Genomic DNA, 20,672 nt, shown 5'->3' on the forward strand with positions numbered 1-20,672 from the left:
TGCCCATCTTTTTGCCTTCTGCAAAGCAGGGATAACCCTATTAGCTACCTCACAGGAGAGTTGTGAGGAGTCAGCACTTGCTCTTTGAGGAGAAGTGGTTAGGAATGTTCAACATTTGTGTTTTGGGACACCATGGGTCCTTTCTAGGACAATGGTGCTTGAACTGCTTTTAATTTAGAGTATGTTTTTCAGTAACCATGCAGTAGTTAAACACGTTTGTGTGTTAAAATACCTGGGTAGTATTTCAAGACCGGTATCGATTGCCCTTTGCTAGCAGCCCACTGGCTGTTGGAGCATGTTGGGAAGCAACAAGAAGCATCCGAGGATGGGGGGTCAGCTCTTGGCCTGGTTTCTGTAGCTTGGGGGGTTTCTGGCATCTCTCTGAAGCACACGCAGGACTCCTGCTAAGACATTTGAGCATTTTGCTCATTTGCAAGAGCTGAGACGTCTTTTTCCCCTCATTTTGACTTATTCCCCCTCATTTTGGGCACACAGCCTTTGCACATAGTGTTGCACGTGCACTTGGGCTCCTAAACCCAGTGCGTGTCTGGGATGTTTTGCAGTATTCATATTTAAAAAGGTGGTTTGTTCTAGTTTTGGAGAGCTGTCAAATGCACAGTACCCATAGCATGGTGTTCAACAAGAGTTTGAGAGGGTTCCTCCCCTCCAAATCCTAATGGAATGAGCAGGGAGGTCCTTGCTCACCTCCAAGCCTGAGGGAAGCCACCAGCTGGTTGCAATGGCCTCTGGACCAGGCAGCTACAGGCTCCTGCTTCCCACTATAGTGTGCTTCTTGCTGGGAAGGTCTGTCAGCTCTTCTCCAGCCTGCAGCCCCTGAAAGCTGGCAGGTTTGGGAAGAGTTCCTGGGAGCCAGCAACATGCATTAGTTTCCTTGGAATGATGCTCTCACTTCAGCATATCAGAGCATAACTGACAGGAGATCCTGGCTCCTTCTCTGCTTCTTGCTGCAGATGAAGGTGCGTCCGTGGCACGTCTGTGGCACCAGGGATGGGCAGGACATGGTCCAGCCTCAGTGCGTTCGCTGGAGATAAGAAGGGAAGAAGGGCAAGGATGGCAGCTCAGCAGAGCAAATAACTGGCCCAAGCCACTCACACCCCTGCCCCAGTCTCCTACAGCAGCCTCAGCCCCTTAACAAAAGCCTCTCTTACCGTGAGCAAACTCAGGAAAACAGCTTCCCCACTCTCCCCATCCTTGCCCTCCAGCCCTCTATGTAGTTTTAAAGACCAATGTTGTGGGTTTGGGGTTTGTTCTTGTTTGTTTTGGGGTTTTTCTGTAATTGAGCACTTTGAGTGGCTGTGGCACCAGTGGGCAGCAGGAGCCACGGGAACTGGCGCTGGGGATCAGCTCCAGCACAGGATGGTGGTTGAGGTGAGGTCTCTTGGCCATGGCCTTGAAGAGCCTGGCTACCATCTGCTTTTCTTTTTAATTGCTATTTTTGTTTACAGCGTGGAACGCTTCCTCCGTGACTCTTTCTAATGTATTATAATTATTACTTAAAAAAAACAACCAACAAATTTTTTTCTTTTGTTATTTTTTGGTGGGTTTCTTTTGTAAGGAAGGCGTGGGTTTGTTTTTTTTTTTGGGGGGGGGGGAAGCCAATCATTCCTTTTTACACCGATCCACACAGACTGTCCAGAGTATTTGATGCTGTGTTTTACATGGTTGTAATTATAACAGTTAAAGGTGTTTAGCATAAAATCAGACTGCATGAGGTTTCTTGCGGCGACAGATGCTACAGCAGACCAGCTGCCTTCTCCTGCTGGCTTTTGGCTTGGTTCACCAGGCATGCTTCAGCTGCGGTGGGTCCAACCTACTCCATCCCCACCTTCCTCCCCAGCTTTTCTGCCCAGGTTCAATCCCAGCATCAGCATCAGCAGAAAGAAAACTTTCTTCCTGCATCCTGCTGTCCCCTCCCAGCTCACTGAGCCAAGGGCAGCATGCTGGCCCTACTGCCTGCACATCCATCCCAGCACAGGCCAGTGGCAGCTCTCCCATTTGGATGATATTTTGGGGTTGGAGTTTGTTTTCCTGCCTGTAGGCAGCGCTGGAGGGTGGGATGGGACAGAGCCGGCAGCCACAGCTCCTTGCAAGGCAGGCGGGTGCAACTCCAGTGGCAAGGTGTGAGTCAGGACTGAGTCATGTGTCCACCAGTTACTGGTACCCTAAGGTGGTGCTGCTCACACCTGAAAATGTATTTTAACAGGCTGTGTGAGCAGTACCTCTGGCACATCCTAAGTTTAACGGCCTGTTATTGGAAAAACATGGTACTGTTGTCTTTGGGATGTTAAATTTGGGCAGTATTATGGTTTCCCCTGTGAGAAAGGTGCCATTTGGTACTTAAACAACATGGTTACAGTAAACACAGGGTCATTTGTCTCTACCAGAAAGACTGACAGCAAAAGGGATGGGCCACAGTTAGCTACATGCCACCCTAGGACTGAAGGGCAGTGCAGGGAATGTGGCATCCCTATGCATCACCCCATCAAGACCATCAAATAATAATTTACTGCTCATAGGGGACCAAGAACAGGATAGCTGTGTATTTCTAGCCCAGAAAGCCAACTGTATCCTGGGCTGCATCAAAAGGAGCATGACCAGCAGGTCGAAGGAGGTGATCCTGCCCCTTTATTCTGCTCTCATGAGACCTCACCTGGGGTATTGTGTGCAGTGCTGGTGTCCTCAACATAAAAAGGACATGAAACTGTTGGAACAAGTCCAGAGGAGGGCCACGAGGATGATCAGGGAACTGGAGCACCTCCCATATGAAGATAGGCTGAGAAAGTTGGGACTATTCAGCCTGGAGAAGAGAAGGCTGCGTGGAGACCTCATAGCAGACTTCCAGTATCTGAAGGGGGCCTATAGGGATGCTGGGAAGGGACTGTTCATTAGGGACTGTAGTGATAGGACAAGGGGTAATGGGTTAAAACTTAAACAGGGGAAGTTTAGATTGGATATAAGGAGGAAATTCTTTCCTGTTAGGGTGGTGAGGCACTGGAATGGGTTGCCCAGGGAGGTTGTGAATGCTCCATCCCTGGTGGTGTTCAAGGCCAGGTTGGATGAGGCCTTGGGTGATATGGTTTAGTGTGAGGTGTCCCTGCCCATGGCAGGGGGCTTGGAACTTGATGATCTTAAGGTCCTTTCCAACCCTAACTATTCTATGATTCTAAGCCCAAGCTTACCACTCACCCACTTGCTGTACAGCTGTACAGCAGATGGAACTCTGTAGAGGCTGCTTAAATCCAACTGGCCTTGTCAGCCAGGTCCTCCTGCTGCCTCTCTGAGCTTAGCATTTACTAGTATTCCCACTAAACCCTTCCTTTACCTGTTGGAGCCGTTGCTCCTCATAGCTTTCTGACAAGTCCTAACACCAGCTCTCTGGCTCCCTGGTCCCTGTGCTGGTCCCTGCACAGAAACCACTCAACAGAGACCCACAGGCATCACAAGCTGTGCTCACCTCTGGTGTCCTGGCAGCCTCCTATGGCTCCTGTCCTTCCTGGCTCATCAACAGCAAAACCATCAGTGCCAGGAGCTGGGGCAGGCAGACCACGTCTCATCCTGTCGCTCGCTGGCTCTCTTCCGAGCCACGGCTGTGCTCCTCATCCTCCTCCCTGCCCACCACCCACAACGGCTAAGAGCTCAGCAACCCTGCTATGTGCCTCTGCAAAACAGCAGCAAGTCAGTGCTGAATAATTGATGCTAAGTGGAGCCTGGAACAAAGCCAGGCTGAGGGAGGGAGCAAGGCTTTGGGCTGGTTCTGGGATGCAGCAGGGGGAGATGGGTGAGCTGTGTCTGGCAGCTTTGCACCCCGGCCTGTTTGGCAGAGGCAATACTGGAGAGTTTGGCTGGGCCTGGGAGTCTTCCTCTTCTTTGGCTTGCTGTGCTGCTCACCTGCTGCTGTGGTAGTTGCATGATGCACACGTGCTGCTGTGCTCACATGCTGCTGTATTGCTGGAGTGATGCAAAGGGGCTGTGGCATGGAGGCTGGGAGCTGGGAAGCACAGCAAGGGCGCACACAGTGCAGAGCATGTAGCCCAAGCCCCAGCAGCCTTGGTTGGGGCCGGTACCTTGGCTCTTCTAAACTATACACCCTGTACTCAACCCACAAGGCTCATCTGATCTAAAGGGAGCAAAGCTGCACATTGAGCCAGGCCCATCTGCACGACCCAGCTCCCACCAGTTGCTGGTAGCCAGGATGTTTGGTGTCACACCATCCTCTGAGAAACACCACCCCTTTTCTACAGTACATCATTAGGTATAAACCAGCATATGGAGAAAATAGCCCAGCAGCTGAAAAAGGAAGGTCTGCCCAAAACCATTTCCCAAACTGTACAAACCTCGGCAGCTGAGGAAGCCCACAGGGCATATACTAGCATCCTCCTGGTAGCAAGGCAGTCAGGCTCACCTGCCAGGACACAGGCACCGTGACAGCACAGGATAAGCAAACCAGAGCTGAAACAACTCAGCCATCATCTTGCTGGGAGACACAGCAGCTGGTCCCACCCCTTGAGCATCCCTGCTCACTGGCAGCAATTACAAAAGAGCCCAAGATGAGAATGGAGATAGCTTTGAAGGCACACACAAAGAAATGAGTCCAAAGGAGTGGAGTCACCCTATTCTTTCACACAATAAAACAGGTTCTTCGTAAGATATACAGAAAGATGAACTGTAAGAAACTTCCATCCTTGCTCCAAAACTGATACCAGGTCCCTAATGGTACCTGCAGATAGATGGAGTGCAAATCCTCATCTGCCCTGTGCATGGTTGGCTTTGTTGGAGCCAAGGAGAAATGATATAGAAGAACCACTCAAGCTGGAAAGGTCTGTAGTAACAGACTGGAGTGTTGTCCAGAAGGGAAACCTGGTCTGCTCCTCCTCACCCAACCACACTGCAAGTAAGTAGGATGAGGCCAGCATTTAGCCAGGGCTGCTCCATTAAACTGAAGACATTCATTCAGCTACCCCCTCTTTGCCTATCAGGTGTCTCTCCACCAATGAATCATGGCTGCCAGCTCCTGCAAACTCGACCCAGATGCTTGCAAAGCCTTCCACAAGCACCATGCGCTCGTGTTTTGGAGTCACCATCGCTGCTGGCTCAGGAATAGGCTCCTGTGGAATGCCTCGCAGACCAAAAGGCAAAAAATCTGTTCCAGCACTTAATCAGCATCTTCAAGGACTTGTAAGCAATTTTGTCAGTTGACTCAGCTGTGATGTCCCTGGAGCCCCAGCCCTTCTGTAATAGGGTGTGGGGTGCTTGAATTATGTGGGAAAGAAAAGCTGATACATCAGTCCTGAGACATCTGGACCCAGCCAGACCAGACCTCCTCACAGCCATTCCATCATTTAAGTACAGGTTCAAAGGTGGCACTCCTCCGTCACAGAGATGCAGCCTCAACAGATAATCAGTGCGATGCTGCCTGAAGCCTTCTTAGAGGTGGTGTTCACACTTGCCCGAGATCCACAGCACAGCACCACATTTAGGCCAGCCTTGTCATGACTACCTGAAGACATCACAGCCGCCAAATATGAGCTGATCTGCCCAAATATAGCAAAAAGCTTACCTTTGTGGGCTTCTGCAGCTTCCAGCTATGCAACTGGAATGGCTTTTCAGAGTAACTGTACATTCTGCTTACTAAAGCTTGTGCCACAGAAGCAGAACTGAGATGGGCAACTAACTCTTTATCATAAGGGAAACAACTGCAGGATCTGAAAAATCAAATCTTCCAGTCCAAGTACTTCTAGAACAAATGCACCCTAAGTAACGATGGGGAAAATCAACTAAATTGACTCCAAAGCCAGCAATTCCTTCTCCAGACCTACATTCACTCTAATGAAAATGTAACTCTGATACTGCTTTCAGACTCAAGTTCAAATAACAAGCAGAGAACACATTGTAATCTCAGGTACTGACCTCCTGCCTGTCACGACCAGCAAGCTGCTAACCTGTACCCACATTACCAGCACCAAGTCAGCAAGTGAAACACCAAGTCCGAAGTAACAGCTCCACCTTAGTGAAGTGATACAATCTGGTTTGTGTCTACCCCGAAGATCAGATCAGAGCTGACATATCTTACTGCACACTGAAGATCTGTCGTGATTCTCCTGAAGCCAACCTCCTGGAACAAAGATGCAGTACTGTATTAATACACCATTAATACATAATTTCAGGGGAAGAGGTATAGTGTCAAGCTTTTAGCACCTCCTTTTGCTCCCAGCCTACCTCCAACTTTCAGCATGGACTTGATCACTGACCTGAGAGTCTGAGTTTCTTGTTACCTTCTAATTACAGCAAAAAGCTAACTAGTGCTGCTTCCAGCTCCTGAGATGGCCATGTTACTGACCAGCACTGTTTGACAAAGGGCGCTGGCTGCCTTGCTTGTGCTGGGTGCAATCCACGACATGAATGAGATTGGTCTGCAACCTGCTAGAATTAGAGCACCACCCATCAGTCAGGTCCTGCAGTTCCAGCTCCTACCTGCCTAATGGAATTCTGAAGTGCTGTCCTGTTGTAGCACTGTCCTACCACCTGCACTGAGATGAAGGTGTACCCTGGCTGCTGAAGAACTTCTAGGTCCACCTGCAGAATCCTAGTGACTCCTAGCACATTGATTTAGCCATACAGAAAATAGGACTATAACCAGCCCGTAGAAAAGAGGGGCTGGTTAGTGGCACCACTTGAAGTATACAGCCGTGAGGAGTGGCTCAAGGGAACAACAGTATTTTGCAACAAGAAGACACACAAACAGCTAAGATAACACATGTGGCTTGACCAGACCTAGAGCTTTCCTGAGCAAGCTGGAATACCTCACCCTGAGGGGTGCAGAGAAGTCTCTGAAGGGGCTCTGTGTGACTGCAGGTGGTGCTTGCTCTGTGAAGACACCTCACCCCTGGTGCTCCCCAGAGCTCCTTAGCTCTCTTGACTGTGGCTCCTGGTCCTTGACTTTGGCCTCTGGCTTCCAACCAGAAAGAAGATACTCAGTGGTTAGAGCTATCCAGAGTCCAGCCCCCAAGAGAGCTCCAAACACAGCGTTACTTCTCATCTGAAGCCCTCCAGATACAAATATCCCTTCAATCACCAAGGGCCTGGCGAAAGAGGAGATAAGCTCTATTGCAGAAAACAAGCACCAGGTTCCTAGTGCACTAACACCACCAAGCAAGGGCCCCCACGTCACCCCAGACATTAACAGTTGAGGTGAAGTAGCCCTGCCTGCAGTTGCACACAAGCTGCTGACTTGGGAACAAACCCCGTACTGGCAGTCTTCACACTTGAAACAACCTACCTGGGGAGGTTTTCTGGTCCAGCCCCACCATGTAACACCAGACTCAGCATCTCAGCTGTCCTCCATCATGGGGACAGGCACTACTGCAAACTGCACTCCCAGCTAGAGGGAGTTACCTTTGGGTAACCAAAGCTGGGATCAGCCCTTCTCCTGCAGGAACTGCGTGCCAGGCAGCTGCAGCCAGGGTGGGGTTGTTCCCCACAGCAGTTTGGAGTACAGGTACAAAAAGCAAGCACAAGTCCTCTCTTGCCCAGCCAAAAGGAAAGGCAGCAACTCTAAGCAGCATTGTAGTTTAATGCTGCTGCCTGGCATGGCAGAGGATGAGGAGCGGGATAGGAGCTGCCTGCACAGATGCTGGTAGCCCCTGGGTGGGCTGTGGCTTTGTGCTGAGGGCGACCAGGGTTTCTGTATTGGTTTTGAGCTGTGAGGTGTGACTCACACACTTTTCCTGCCGCTCCTAACCCCTGCCAGCCCTGGCTCCTGAACCCAGCACCTCTTCAGGCCTGGGCTAGCCTGTGCAGAACACCTCCCGGCCACACTTGGCTGGATCACCTTCCTCTGATGCTCTCAATTTGGGATACCAGCTAAATTAGTCTGTGCAGTACTCTGGGAGAGGGAAAGGCAGCAAGTACCAGGCCGCCTGCTGCACTGAGTGCAATGCCTCCTCTTGGCCCTGCAAGTGAAAGGCACATGGGAGAAGCCAGTAAAACCACGGGCAAAAATCCCAAAGGAGCAGGGCTGAGTGAGGATGGGCTCTCAAGAAATTAGCCCTTATCCAAACCACTCTTACCCACCCTAAACCCAGTGACTGAAAGTCTGAATCCTTTAGTCTTAGTTGTTGAGCAGCCAGCCAGCCGTCTGCAGTGCAGCAGAGCCCTTCTGCTACGTGCTCAGCAGTAATTAACCGTGCATAGGGCAGGTGAGGATTTGCATATCATTATACACTGCTGACAGAATGGAGCAGCCCAAGGTGTATGTTCTCTACAGTGTTAGCAGAGGCACTGGCAGGCAGCAGAAAGGCCGAATTCTGCCTCTGGAGCACAAACATTTGGGAGGTGCTGTGCAAAGAGCTGCCTGGAAAAATAAGGAATCAATGAAGAAACAAACTGGCACCAGCTGAAGTGAACCCAGCTCTCAGATCTCCCTTCCAGGCATCACATCTGAGGCCATAAAAAATCCCACAAGGACTAGGCTGAATGCAAAGCACCAGGGGAGCACCGAGGGTGATCCTACCAAAACCTGGGACAGGCAAAGGCTTTTAGGGACATGATGACAACTTGCTGGAGACAAACCAGCTCTGTCCTTGAAAGACACCCCATCCTGCTCACCTTCACAGTCCGCAGCATGACCTCAGTCCATGCCCTTCCCTCCCTGCCCATGCCACCAGCAATCCTCCCGGAGCACCAGTGGCAGCACCCTCTGGACGGAGGACAGAGCCATCAAGAAGGTTTGTCGAGACCATCAAATAATAATTTACTGTGATTCGATCTGTGGCTTTGTACAGTTGCCAGGGTGGGAGGAGGCCAAAGGAGGAGGGGATGAGGAAAGAAAAACAACAGAAAAAGTCGCTTGCCGCAGGCTTGGGTGAAGTGCGAGATAGTCCTTGGAGGTGCTCATGCTCCCCCTGTCCTCTTCCTCCTCCTCTTCCTCTCCCCCTATACTCCTCCTCTGAATCCGTATGCTTCTTCCTTCACTTCACCTCTTTCCTTGCGCACTGCACAGTGGGAACCTCTCCAAGACACGGTCCAATCAGCTGAAACCAAAGAGGATGCTCATTAGCACCCATTCACCATCAGCACCAAGAGGGGCTGTTTCCATTACCCACCCCTCAGCATTCTGGGATGACCCCACTAATGCCCACAGAGGGAAAGCAAAGGGCTACACAGGTCTGGGAGGTCTGGACCTGGCTCAGCAAAGCATCTGCACATGCACTGAAGGGAACAGGCACATGCTCTGTGGAGTAATGGGTGAGCCTCAGGTGTCTCACCAGACCTTCTGCCTCTGTCCAAACCTCACTGTGGGAAAGGGTGATGTTTGATGAGATCTTTCTCCCTCCTCCAGGGATAATGGGAACCACAAAGTGAGGCCAGGGCAAATGCAGCCAGATTTCCCTGACTCCCTGGCTATGCAACACAGCCTTCTCTTCCCCAAAACACAGCATGTCCTTGCCTGGCTTCTCCTTTTGCACCCTGATGTACCTCCCTCTCTTCTCTTGGCTACTGCAGATAGAATAAGCTGGGATGCCTGGTTTCCAGTTTCTGCCTAAGCAGAAAATGATGTGGGCAACTCACGGGGCATGCTCTCTTAACAGAGGGGAGCATTTCCAACAGATTCCTTCCCACCCCTTCTTGCCCCTCTTTTTGAAGGCACAGCATATGCTAGTGCTGGCCACCAGGCTGTGATGGGGACCAAGCTCCCAACAGTCAGCGTAGGGGAGCAGTGGGAGCAGCAGTGTGGAGCTCATGCCGTCAGCTGTGAGCCAAAGCAGGAAATGAGCCCTGAACTCACATCCCCATCCGCAGGAAACGCTCCTGAACATCTGGAGAACCCAAACATCTGGAAGGCCTCCCTCAGCAGTGATAAGTGCTGGGCACAGTACTCGGCTTAGCCCCCGGGAGGCCTCACACACACTTCTGGTGGGAGCAGAGGGGTGCGGTGCTTGGGTGGGTTTCTGCTCAGAGGAAGCAAACGCTGCCAAACATTTCTTTCCTTCTTTTGGGGGAAGAGCTCTGTGTGCTCACAGCCTTTGGCTCAGAGGAAATAGCAGAGGAAAACCAGCTGCCCATTTCCACACTCAGCGAGTCCCTCTTAGCACCTCCTCTGGACACTAAGTACTTCTCTTTAGGACTCCAGCAGTTGTGTAAAGGGGTGAAGGGCCAGCCTGGCTGCGTGGGAGACCCCCAAAAGACATTTAAGTGCAAAGTTCATGCACGCTTTTCTCCCACACCCCAGTCCTAGACATCCTTAGATGTACATCTCCCTGCTGTACTCTTCCCAACCGCTTCTCTCTCCATTTCTGCCATGGGAGGTGGTTACGCAGCCAGATGTTCCCAGGCATTTGGCTTAAGGCCACGCGGCTTATGCAGGGACACCAAGAGGAGCTCTCCCTCACTGCTATCCAGCAGGATTGCAATGGTTTAAATAAACTCATCATTAAAAAACAAAAAACAAGGAAAGAAAAAGAAGAAAAACAGGCAAGTGAACACAGGCAATCTGAAAAAAACACCCCACTTTCTGGCTCCAGCATGCCCTATTTATAAAGGCAAAACAGCCCCCTTACAGCTAATTCTCAACATTGCATCAGTTCCAAATATCCCAGGGGATATCTCTAATGGGGAAAACTCTTCCCAGGAACACAGAACTTTCACAATGAGACAGGTCTGCTCTGAAGCTTAAGGACAAGACAATTTATGTGAGTGCATCAGTAGGCAATGAGCTCACTCAGCTCTTATCTCAACCCTTCTACAGCCAGTCTGGTGAACACACAGTGAGCCATGCACCTTCACACCTTCAACACCAGCTTAAGTCCCTGCTCAGAGGGTCAGCATGGAAAGAAGCTTTCCCAGGGGAAGCACAACAAAACATGTATCTTTTTTCTTTATTCAATTCTGTATAATTTTGCTCCACAAAATGAGGGGGAAATATGCAACACCCTTTTCCTGCTACACACTTCCTCAGGAAAGTGGGAATTTTGACTTACCTGTATCTTGACAGAAAATGCTATTTCAGTCAAAAACGCGTGTCATTAAAACAACACCATTGCTGGAGTTATTTCTGCTGCATTTGTTTGCAGGTGAGTGCATCTGCAGTCACCTCCTGCCCTGCTTCAAGTGTTAAGCCCCATCTCCTGCTTCCAATATAACCCTGCTGCACCCCATCTCCTGCTTCCGAAACTCACCGTAGTCACGATATCACACATTTACAGTTCATGCAGCCAGGGCCACTCTCATCTGGGGGATTCAGCTTGCGCAGCTTGTGCTGACGGATCTCCCGCACCAAGGTGTAGAAGGCATCTTCAACGCCCTGGAAGAAAGGCATCTCTTGAAGCCCTTGAGGTTCAGGGTTTCAGCAGCCTGAATGAGGTCCGCCAGCCAAGAGAAAAGCCACCGCTAGACCACTGAAGGTATCAGCTACTCCATTTCCACCTTTGTGCTCTGGAAGCCCGATATGGTCCTTCTGGCATGGGAATACACTGCCTGTAGGTCTGCCAAAACAGACCATGGATAAGGCTAGCCAAGTACCCTGAGCTTAGCTGACCTGCAGTGACTATGGGGCTATTCCAGAACCCTGGAGAAAATCCTGAGAAGGCATTCTCCCTTCACTGTTGTCAAACCACAAATGAGGCACTTCTCCAGACTGGAGGCTCAAGGCTGGAGAGGGAATGTCCTGATGGAGCACTTAGACCTGAGGAAGCAACTAACCCTGGCTCTTACACCCACCTATCTGCAGGGTGGTCTCAGCCCATTCCTGCCTCTCCAGGACAGCACTGGAGAGAAGAAACAAAGATTTTGGTTAAACCCCTCCTCCTACCTGTCTGGTTTTGGCAGATGTTTCTATGTAGGGGATCCCATAACTCCGGGCCAGGTCCTGCGCTTGCCGGGTTTCCACTGTCCGTGCTGGGAGGTCACATTTATTCCCTACCAGCACCATGGGAACATCATCTGAGTCTTTCACCCTCTTGATCTGCTCCCTGCAAGAGTTAAGAGGTGCTAAAGTGAAGGGAGAAAAGGCATCAGGAGTCAGCTCCAGTACATTCCCCACCAGCTTCTTGGTCAATCATCAACAGGTACGCCTTGCTCCTGCCAAGTGCCTTGTGTTGGGCATCCAGGAGAATGTAAATGACCGCAGCACATGAGTAAGCAGCAAAATAGCTAGGGCACTTCTGCAAATGAAAATGGAACACACTTCTGCTCTTTAACTGCAACTGTTTACAAAACACAACTCGAAATGATGATCTATAATAAGACATGAGCTTAAGATAGTTAAGCTAAATAAAAACGAATACTCAAGCAGTTACCTGTGTTATTGCCAACGTTTTAGATCAAGTAATCCCCCTGAATGGGGATTAAAAAAATACTTAAAACATCACCTGCAACCAGAATCTGCTGAGCTGAAAAAACAGCTTTGGCAGCTATAATCTTTTCTGCAGATGCAGAGGCAGGATTTGCTTCCTTTCAGTTTAGTTCAGGTCACTCAAAGTTGAGAAACCAACTGGGAAGCAAAAGATTCGTACTGCTCACTTCTTCATTCCAACCTTGGATTTAAAACTAGGTGGGTGAGGATGAGATCTACCAGTTCTAAAAATCTTAAAGGCCATTATCACTACAGACAATCAATTCAATTCCCTCCCGATAGATAACAACTTCCTTTGCTTAATAAATCATTTAACTTCAGATGCAAAACAGCCTCTTTTCCTTGCCCGTGGATCCAGAACATTTAAGATGGTTTTATTTAACTAATAAAAGCATTATTTTAAATGCTGATTCCTGCATTTTAATTGAATTCAAATTTCCATCTAAAAGCAGCTGGACACGTATCACACATAAAAACATCAATCATCTTTTTTTAATGGAGCAGAACATGGTAATGAAGTCTGACTGTATGTACAATACGCCATAAACCCACTTAAATGTTCCATGTAACATCCTGATCAGCAAATGCAAGTACTAAATTTAGTGTGCAGGCTACACTTAGCTGAAAAGAGATACCTCCTAATGGTCACAAACGAGGGAGAGCCAGCAGTTCTCTAGGGAATGTTCTTTTAAAAGTGAAAACACAAAAAGCACAGGCAAAGCAAGATGAAAGCCAGTGATTTACATCATGATTAAAACCAGGCCTTGAAACCGAGCCACCCTGTGACTGGTTCACAGGCACCAGCCCCAGCACAAGGATGAATACTGCTGAATCCCTCAGGTGCTTTAGGAAAATCCCATCCTTTGTCCTCCAGTTAAGCTGAAACAAGCCAAATTAGTCCAACCATATAGTTATTACACTGAACACGCCTGCTAACTGGTGAGTGAGACACCTCAACAGCTCAGAGCAGCACCTATGACTATGGAGCAAGGAAGGGATGTGCCTGCACTCACAGCTGCAGGATTATCTGGGACCTGGGTTTATGATGAGGGGCTGGGGTACATGGCCCCTTGGTGGGCAGTGGACAGAGTGGGGACAGGCAGAGCCACCTCTTGTATCCTCTGCAAGTGCCTCTCATCCCAGCCAAGCCTCAAAATAAATGCATACGGCACAGAGATGCCTCCCATCAAGGTAACCAGGGAAGATTTCCATTGCATTTTTATCATCTCCTTGGCTCTCCAGCTTTGCAGGGGTGATGGCAGCAGGGGAGAGAAGCACGGGTGCAGCCAAAATAGGACCATACCGGGATGGGGTCCCTGCTCTGCCACTGCCCTCCCAGTACTTGCCGCTCCTGGGCAAGTCGCCTCGCCAGGGCTTTGACTCTCCTCCTGCTTCATCCTTGCCCTGGTTGAAACCAAGCTGTAACGGGCCAGGACTGCCTCTACCTGCGTGTGTGCAGCCAGCAGACTGCAGCCTCACTGCGACAGCTGACAGCAGGGGAAGCAGCCCCCCCTGCCCTTCCCAGCCTCACCGCTCAGGTCCCAGACCCAGCAGAAGTCACTGAGATAGACTGCACTAACAAAGCAATTCCATTAATTAGGGAGGGAAGGGAGGGGGTCAGAGAGGATCAGCTCTCTCTCTAGTCACCATAAACACTTAAACATTACATTATCAACTCTCCAAAGGCCACAAGCAATCCCTTCGGATGGGTTTTATTGGAGTCACTGACATTAGCCGTCTGCTTCACCTCTTCCCTGGGGAATGACCACTTGAGCTAATTGTCTTTGCCGGCAGCCAGCATTTCCACCATGGGGCCTGATCTAAAAGGGAGGGCAGGAGGGTACAGCAGCAAGGCCTTCCCTTTGCACAGGGCAAGGGAGAAGGGGCCCTTTCCCAGATACCAACCTGTACTGGTGAATGTCTTCAAAGGACTTGGTGTTGTTGATGGCAAAGACGCAGAGGAATCCTTCCCCCGTCCTCATGTACTGGTCTCTCATGGCACTGTACTCCTCTTGCCCTGCAGTATCTAAGATGTCTAACAAGCAGGTCTCTCCATCAATGACGACTTGCTTTCTGTAGGAATCCTGCAGGCCAAGAAAGAGGGAGAAAGGGAGAAGGCTGTGTTAAAGGAGGGCCTGGGTCCACCCAAGTGAAGGGATGCAGACAGTGCATCTCTGGGAAGATGCTAGGTCATGCTCTGCCTGGGTGAAGCTCCCATTGAACAGCTGACTCCATCTGCTTCCAAAATGGGAGGGAAAGGAAAGAAAGAAAAAAAGAAAAAAGGAGCAGCCGAGTAGGTTTACCTTTCTCTGGAGAGCCACAGAGAAGACAGCCCCTGGCTTGCTCTTACCATTCCCAGCCCTGCCTCTGGCAGACCAGGGGCAGCTTCATCTCTACCACACTGCATAGCACTTGACAACTATTCTTCTGAGCTTTATTTAGTCCCAGCTAATACCTTCTGCTGCCAGCCCTGCCCAGGTACTGGAAGAGGACGCACACGAAAGGCAACACTGGCCAGTCACGGCTCTCAGCCACCATCTGGGATCTGTGGCTGGAAGGTGTTTAAGATCACCTAGAAACCCAGCACCTCCAATGCATCTCAGATCAAGCACCCGAGGTGATGTGCCATCAGTAAGGCTGCAAACTGCACTTGATGGCAAACCTCTTCTTCAAACACGAGAGAAAAACAAGATAGAAAGAAATCACATTGTGAGAAGGGTGCTCCCCACAACCAGTCTGTGCCCAGAGGGCTCCAGAGGAGGTAAGGACTATCCAGGCAGGTGCTTTTGAAGTTGGGGGTTTTCCCTGCAACTTATCGAAGCTGGAGAAGGCCTGAAAATCACCACAGGCATCCCTCAAAAGGTTTCATTGTCAAAGCAGGCTCCTCAAACACCGCTCCTCCCCACTGTGCCTCTCTCCTGTGGCCAGTTTCATCAGCAGGGATGCTGCTGCGGCAGCCCCTGCACGGAGCAACAGCATCATCCCTCTCCAACAGCTGTTCCCTGGGCATGGTGGCAGCATCCTCAACTCCCAGCACGAGAAGGAAACCAAAGTAAAAGGTATGAAAAAGGTGTGAGTCAGCAGCATGACCACAGCAGTGCTCTGCAGCCACTTGCAGAGGCTACAGCTGCAGTTTAATTTCATTCAAATGTCTGCTGCTCTTCTGAAGACCACAGCAATGTTATCAGATGAGCTCTGCAGGTCTGCAGACAGACAATGCAGCAAAGGTCACTGACAGAACCAGCAGTGGGACACAAAGGGAATGGGGCCAACACAGCCTCCACCCTTTGGGTCATTACTACAGCATCATCTTCTGGGGCTAATTAATGTCTTTCTTCACCTTATGGAGAGGGATGTGAAATCAGCGGAGATGAGATCTGCTCTGCCACAACCTTCTCAGCCATGCCTTCCCAAATAGGGGACTGCTGATCCGCCAGAAGTAAGTGTGGAGTGATGGGCTGGCTTCCAGCCAACCACTCTGAAGGCAACTGGCAGGCTGCCCTGCAGGGATGTACTCCCATTTCTAATCAATAATGTATCTGGAGCCTCCTTGGTGCAAGGTAAAAGAGCACTGGTTTCACCTCTGGGGTCCCAGTGCTTGGCAGGGACTGGCACAAGGAACCCCAGTGCCGCTCTGCCCAGCAGAGCATCCTCCCACCCCTGTGTCCTGGCTTGCATCCAAAGGACCAGCCTCAGCACACATGTTTACAACTAATTGCCAAGTCCCCAGTCAGAGGAGCCCTCATCAGCAGACAGGACACCTATGGAGAAGCAATCCCACATCTCAGCTCAGGTCATCAACAGCCTACCTTGTAAGGCCAGACAGCTCACTAGTGCAGCACAGGCATTATCAACCTTGTACCCTGCTCTCCAGGGGAAGGGGACAAGCTCTCCCCACACTTATTCTGTGTCCAGCTCCATCTAACCCCTCTCGGGATACTTGGGATGGCGGCTCAGCCATCTCTGCCACACTGCCAGGTGACCTGCCTGCTACTGCAGGGGTAGCTGCCACCAGCCACCAGCATCCTGCAGCCTCAGTGCTCCTCTGCAGCCCCTTGCGTCCTACCTCACCTTCCTGTGCAAGAGAGAGTGGCTGGACCCAGCTATGAAGTGCCAGGCAGCAAAAGCAATGTCCACTTGGGGTTCAGACTCAGGATCCCAGACAGATGATGGGAGCACCCCATGTGTGCTAAGGGACCAGCAAAGAGGTCCATTTGTTAAACGTTACAGTCAGAACATGACCAGAGGTTTGAGAAGGCCGTTACTAGCTCACTGCTAGAAGATGGAAGATGAATCAGTGTTTTTCTCAACACAATCCAACTCTTCATCCCTGCTGATTCACCATGGGACACTGCCAGTAGCATACATTTCCTTGGTGTCTTGACCCTCCTGATCCAAAGTAAAGGTCTTAAAGCTCATCAGGAGCCCAAGAGCAAGCATGTGAGTACATGCTGTAGGTTGGCCAACACTGAATTACAAAGCCAGACATTTGCACTAGTGCATCAGGAGGGCAGGAGGAGAGCAGGCCCTCTGTCGGGGTCTGCCACAGAGAGGGGACAAACTCTCTTCTGCATCCCTCCTGCCTTGGGGAGCATCTTCTCAGTGCACCCTGACCCACTCACACCTCCCCTTTGCAGGACAACCTGCGCTTATTTCATTTAAGCAATGGGTAACGCCTTTGCTCCATGCATGTATACTCCCTTCCTTTGCCTTTTATCCTGCTCATTTCAGCATTACTGTGCTGTTTGTTAGCCAGCTGAACAGAGTCAGCTCCTGGGCATGATCCAGAGCTGCTTAGTCACAGGAGGGTGGTTTGTTGGTCACATTCATATAGCTGGCAGGTAATTCTCTGTGCATCCTAAATCCCCATAAAATTAAGCATAATTAAGAAGAGTCACCCTAGAATGAGTGAGAACATTGCCAGGGTGGGGGATGCGGAGCACAAGCAAGGGAGCTACAAAGGCATCAGGGATGGTGGGAACTGCAAGTGGAAAAGCACCAGGGGCGAGAGAGGTGAAGAGCAGCTCATGGCTGCTTTAGGAAGAGAAGAGCAGAGTGGGGCTGGGAGAAAGCAAGGGAGGAGAGCAGGCATCTCCCAGGGCACAGCAGGAGCAGGCAGCGTGAAGAGAGTGTGCTGGGAAATGCCATGGAAGGTTTACATTCCCCGCTGCCTATTTACATGGAGAAAAATTCCCTGCAGGGTACATACAGGGGCAGGCAGCTGGAGACAGAAAAGACAGGATGCCAACGCAGTACACTGGGTCAGAGCTCCCTCTGCCCACCCTGTAGTCCAAGAGAGGACCCATCCATGCAGATGTCTCTCCCCAGGGAGGTTTCTCTCTGCCAGCAGTTCCTTTGCCAAAACCAACCTGGAGTGGGTTTCTAAGAAAAGGGAGGGAAGAAGGCAACTGCATCCCTGAGCAAAGTGCAGCAATGAGACTCAGGAGCCCTTAAATTAAATTCCAGTCTCCGCCATGGACTTTCTAGGTGACCGTGGCCAAATGATGTAATAGCACATGCTTTGAAGTGCTTTCCCTCCTTCCAGTCTGTAGCATTGCAAGACTATTTCTGCCTTTCTACTAAGCCTTGTCTTGCTTGTTTATTTAAGTTGTAAGCTCTTCAGGGTGGGGACTACACATACAACACCTACCACAATAGATTTCTGGTCCCAGCTGGGGCTCTTTAGCCATTATGATAATAATAACTGCAGCAACTACAGCTGCATATTTCCACATCTGGTAGAGAATCCTCTAGGACTGCAGAGAGGAATGTTACTGTGCAAGAAGCATGACAGAGCTGTAATCTGCCTTCCCAGGATGGGCTTACTCCTCATGCACAGCAGCAGCTGCTGCCCACATCTCCCCCAAACAAGGGTGCAAGTTATGCAGGGGGTAACTAGCATCTCCCTAGCAATGGTGAAAGCAGTCGGAGAATGGAATGTATTTTCAAAAAGTAAAAAACCTCGACAAAACAGCAGTGTAATGGATATTGATGACCAGCCTCCCTCTCTCTACAGCCTACAGAAGAGGGTCCCTGTCTGCTTCTCCATGCAGGCTGCTGAGCTAGATAGGCCAGTGAAACCATCCATGCCGACTATGAGACCCATACATCAATCTTTAACTCCTCTTGATGGAGCAGAGGCAGCACTCTGCGAACCACAGCAGTTCAGCAGCTCAGCACGTCTCGCTCAAACCGCATCCATAATACGACCAAGCTCTGATAAAACCCATTTCATCAGTAAATCTCAAAATACCCTGCTTGAGAAGTCAATATATTTACTCTGATTTCACAGGAGAAATGGAAGCACAGGCACAAAATGGCTCTTCAATCCCAAACCTTTAACCCCTCCCTACACCATCATCTCAGCAGAATGGAGGACTTTTGTGCTGTCTTTCAGTCCCTGCCTGGCTCTGCCCTCTTTTGCTGCCTCCCTTGCAGTCACTTTTCAGCACACCACTGTCCTTCTGCAGAAGGCACAAGTCAATCACTGCAACCTTCAAACATGTGCATAGAGACTCAGAATAGCTCTGTGAAGCACAGCAACACCCCTGCTTTAGTTCTGTTGATCTCACCCCTGCTTGAGACCAAGCTGAGCACACTCTGGATTGGAGGCAAGGTGAAGAAGAGCAAGAGGAAGACATGTAGACAGACTCCCTGCCCAGAGCCACTTACCTCTATCGTGGGGTCATACTCATCAACGAAATGGTTCTGAATGAGCTGTATCGTCAAAGCACTCTTCCCAACACCACCAGCTCCCACCACCACCAGCTTATACTCAGTCATCTTCCAGCTGACCCCAGCTCAGGACTTCCAGGAGCACCCACCTACAAGGAGAAAAACAGTATTAGGAGAGGGGGTCCTTCCCATCACTGCCTGCTCTGCAGCAGGGCTGAGCAATCAGCCCCTTTTCCTGCTGGGAAAGGCAGAAATCTGCAAAAACAAGCCTCATTCCTCAGGTATCGAGTGTTCCTGATATCTTCTGTGCATCCCAGAAGCACCCAAATGCAGTGAGGTCTGTGATCTGACATGTTGTAACACAGAGACACCTAATTCTACAAGGCAGAGGCAAAGGGATACCGCCCTTAAGGTTTTAATGGTCTTTTAAGTCGCTTGACTTCAGTAGGGATTGACGATGGGACAAGGTAAACCCAATTCACTGCTATTCTGGGTGGCAGAAGCACCCCTCAGCTCCTTGGGGTGAAAACCAGAAAACAACCATCAGGGATCAGTGTGTGTTTTCAATGTAGCTTTATGAAATCACCACCCTGGTCTCTCATCTCAAGTTTGCAGACACACCACCACCCTGGCAAGTGTGGCCTGGCAATGGGGAGATGGCGGGATGGCACACATACCCCAAGGGTCAAGGGCTTTCTTACCACATTTAACTATCCTGAGAATCTAGCCAGAGAAAATGACACTTATTTCAGTCTGTGCCTCCAGCATCCACTGTCTTTCTTCTGCTTTCATGGTCCGATGCTCTGTGGTCTCAAACATTGAGATAGCCTCACCTAAACCCATGAAACTTGGTCTAAAAGTACAGCATGGAACTGCAACAGCCAGAGTTATTTAACCTAATACTCCCTGCTAGTAATAAAGGTTACTTTAAAATGGGCAAAATAATCCATCAAACTGAATACAAAACCCTGTTTATGCTATGATATGCTGCAAATCTTCTGCCTGACTAGATGCAAATTTCACATATTCCCCGAACAAACCTCAAAAGGGAGTGTTCCTCATAAGAAATCAGGCTGTGCAAATCAAAAGCAAACCCTACAGTAACCAGTTTAAGAGGTCTGGTTTTCCAGAAGTGCCCAGCACTGTCTCTGATTTGTCTTATCTCAAGTTGGTGATCCAAAATCATTAGACAGATTTGAAAGCCTTGGCCAACATGATCTGGATGTCAATGTCCATGGGGGCAGGGAAAAGTCCCACCCCCCCCCCTCTTAGCTCCATGTCTTCATCCCCAAGGCTGCGTTAAGACCTCAGACCACAAGGCAGGTTTGAGGTGGTGGCATATCCACACCCCCTGTCCTCCAGCTAACAATGCCTCCCAATGCGCTGGCCATCTCAAGAGGGAGGAGGGAGCAGAAGAGGCACCCCTCCTCCCATCAGACAAAGCTGGCATGTCCCACAGGGGAGGAAGAGATGCTATCATGAAAGGTGCTAATTGGGAATGATGAATAGGGTCAGGATGAGCAAACCAGCTTTTGCAGCACTGTGTACTTGCCATGGCCCCTCAGCAGGAGAAACTTCACCCCACTCCCACACCTCATCCCCTAAATTTCTCCTCCATCTCCACCAA

General features: G+C 50.1%; 1 protein-coding gene across 2 annotated transcripts in view; it reads right to left on the reverse strand.

Annotated features, from left to right (window-relative positions):
* Positions 1–8,745: 8,745 nt before the first annotated feature.
* The window catches only part of HRAS (HRas proto-oncogene, GTPase), a 41,245-nt gene continuing 29,318 nt past the window's right edge, over positions 8,746–20,672 (reverse strand). For both annotated transcript variants that reach the window (XM_061380204.1, XM_061380203.1), the window contains 5 exons: positions 19,043–19,194; positions 14,276–14,454; positions 11,828–11,987; positions 11,196–11,320; positions 8,746–9,050 (listed from right to left, as the gene is read on the reverse strand). In XM_061380204.1, coding sequence (XP_061236188.1) covers positions 11,201–11,320; positions 11,828–11,987; positions 14,276–14,454; positions 19,043–19,153 — 570 coding nt within the window. In that variant the 5' untranslated portion in view covers positions 19,154–19,194 and the 3' untranslated portion in view covers positions 8,746–9,050; positions 11,196–11,200. The remainder of the gene's footprint in view (positions 9,051–11,195; positions 11,321–11,827; positions 11,988–14,275; positions 14,455–19,042; positions 19,195–20,672) is intronic.

This window comes from Neopsephotus bourkii, unplaced genomic scaffold (assembly GCF_033783945.1).
Source record: "Neopsephotus bourkii isolate Nb327-2 ecotype Australia unplaced genomic scaffold, CSIRO-AGI_Nbou_v1 NB_1792, whole genome shotgun sequence".
Taxonomy (NCBI): domain Eukaryota; kingdom Metazoa; phylum Chordata; class Aves; order Psittaciformes; family Psittacidae; genus Neopsephotus; species Neopsephotus bourkii.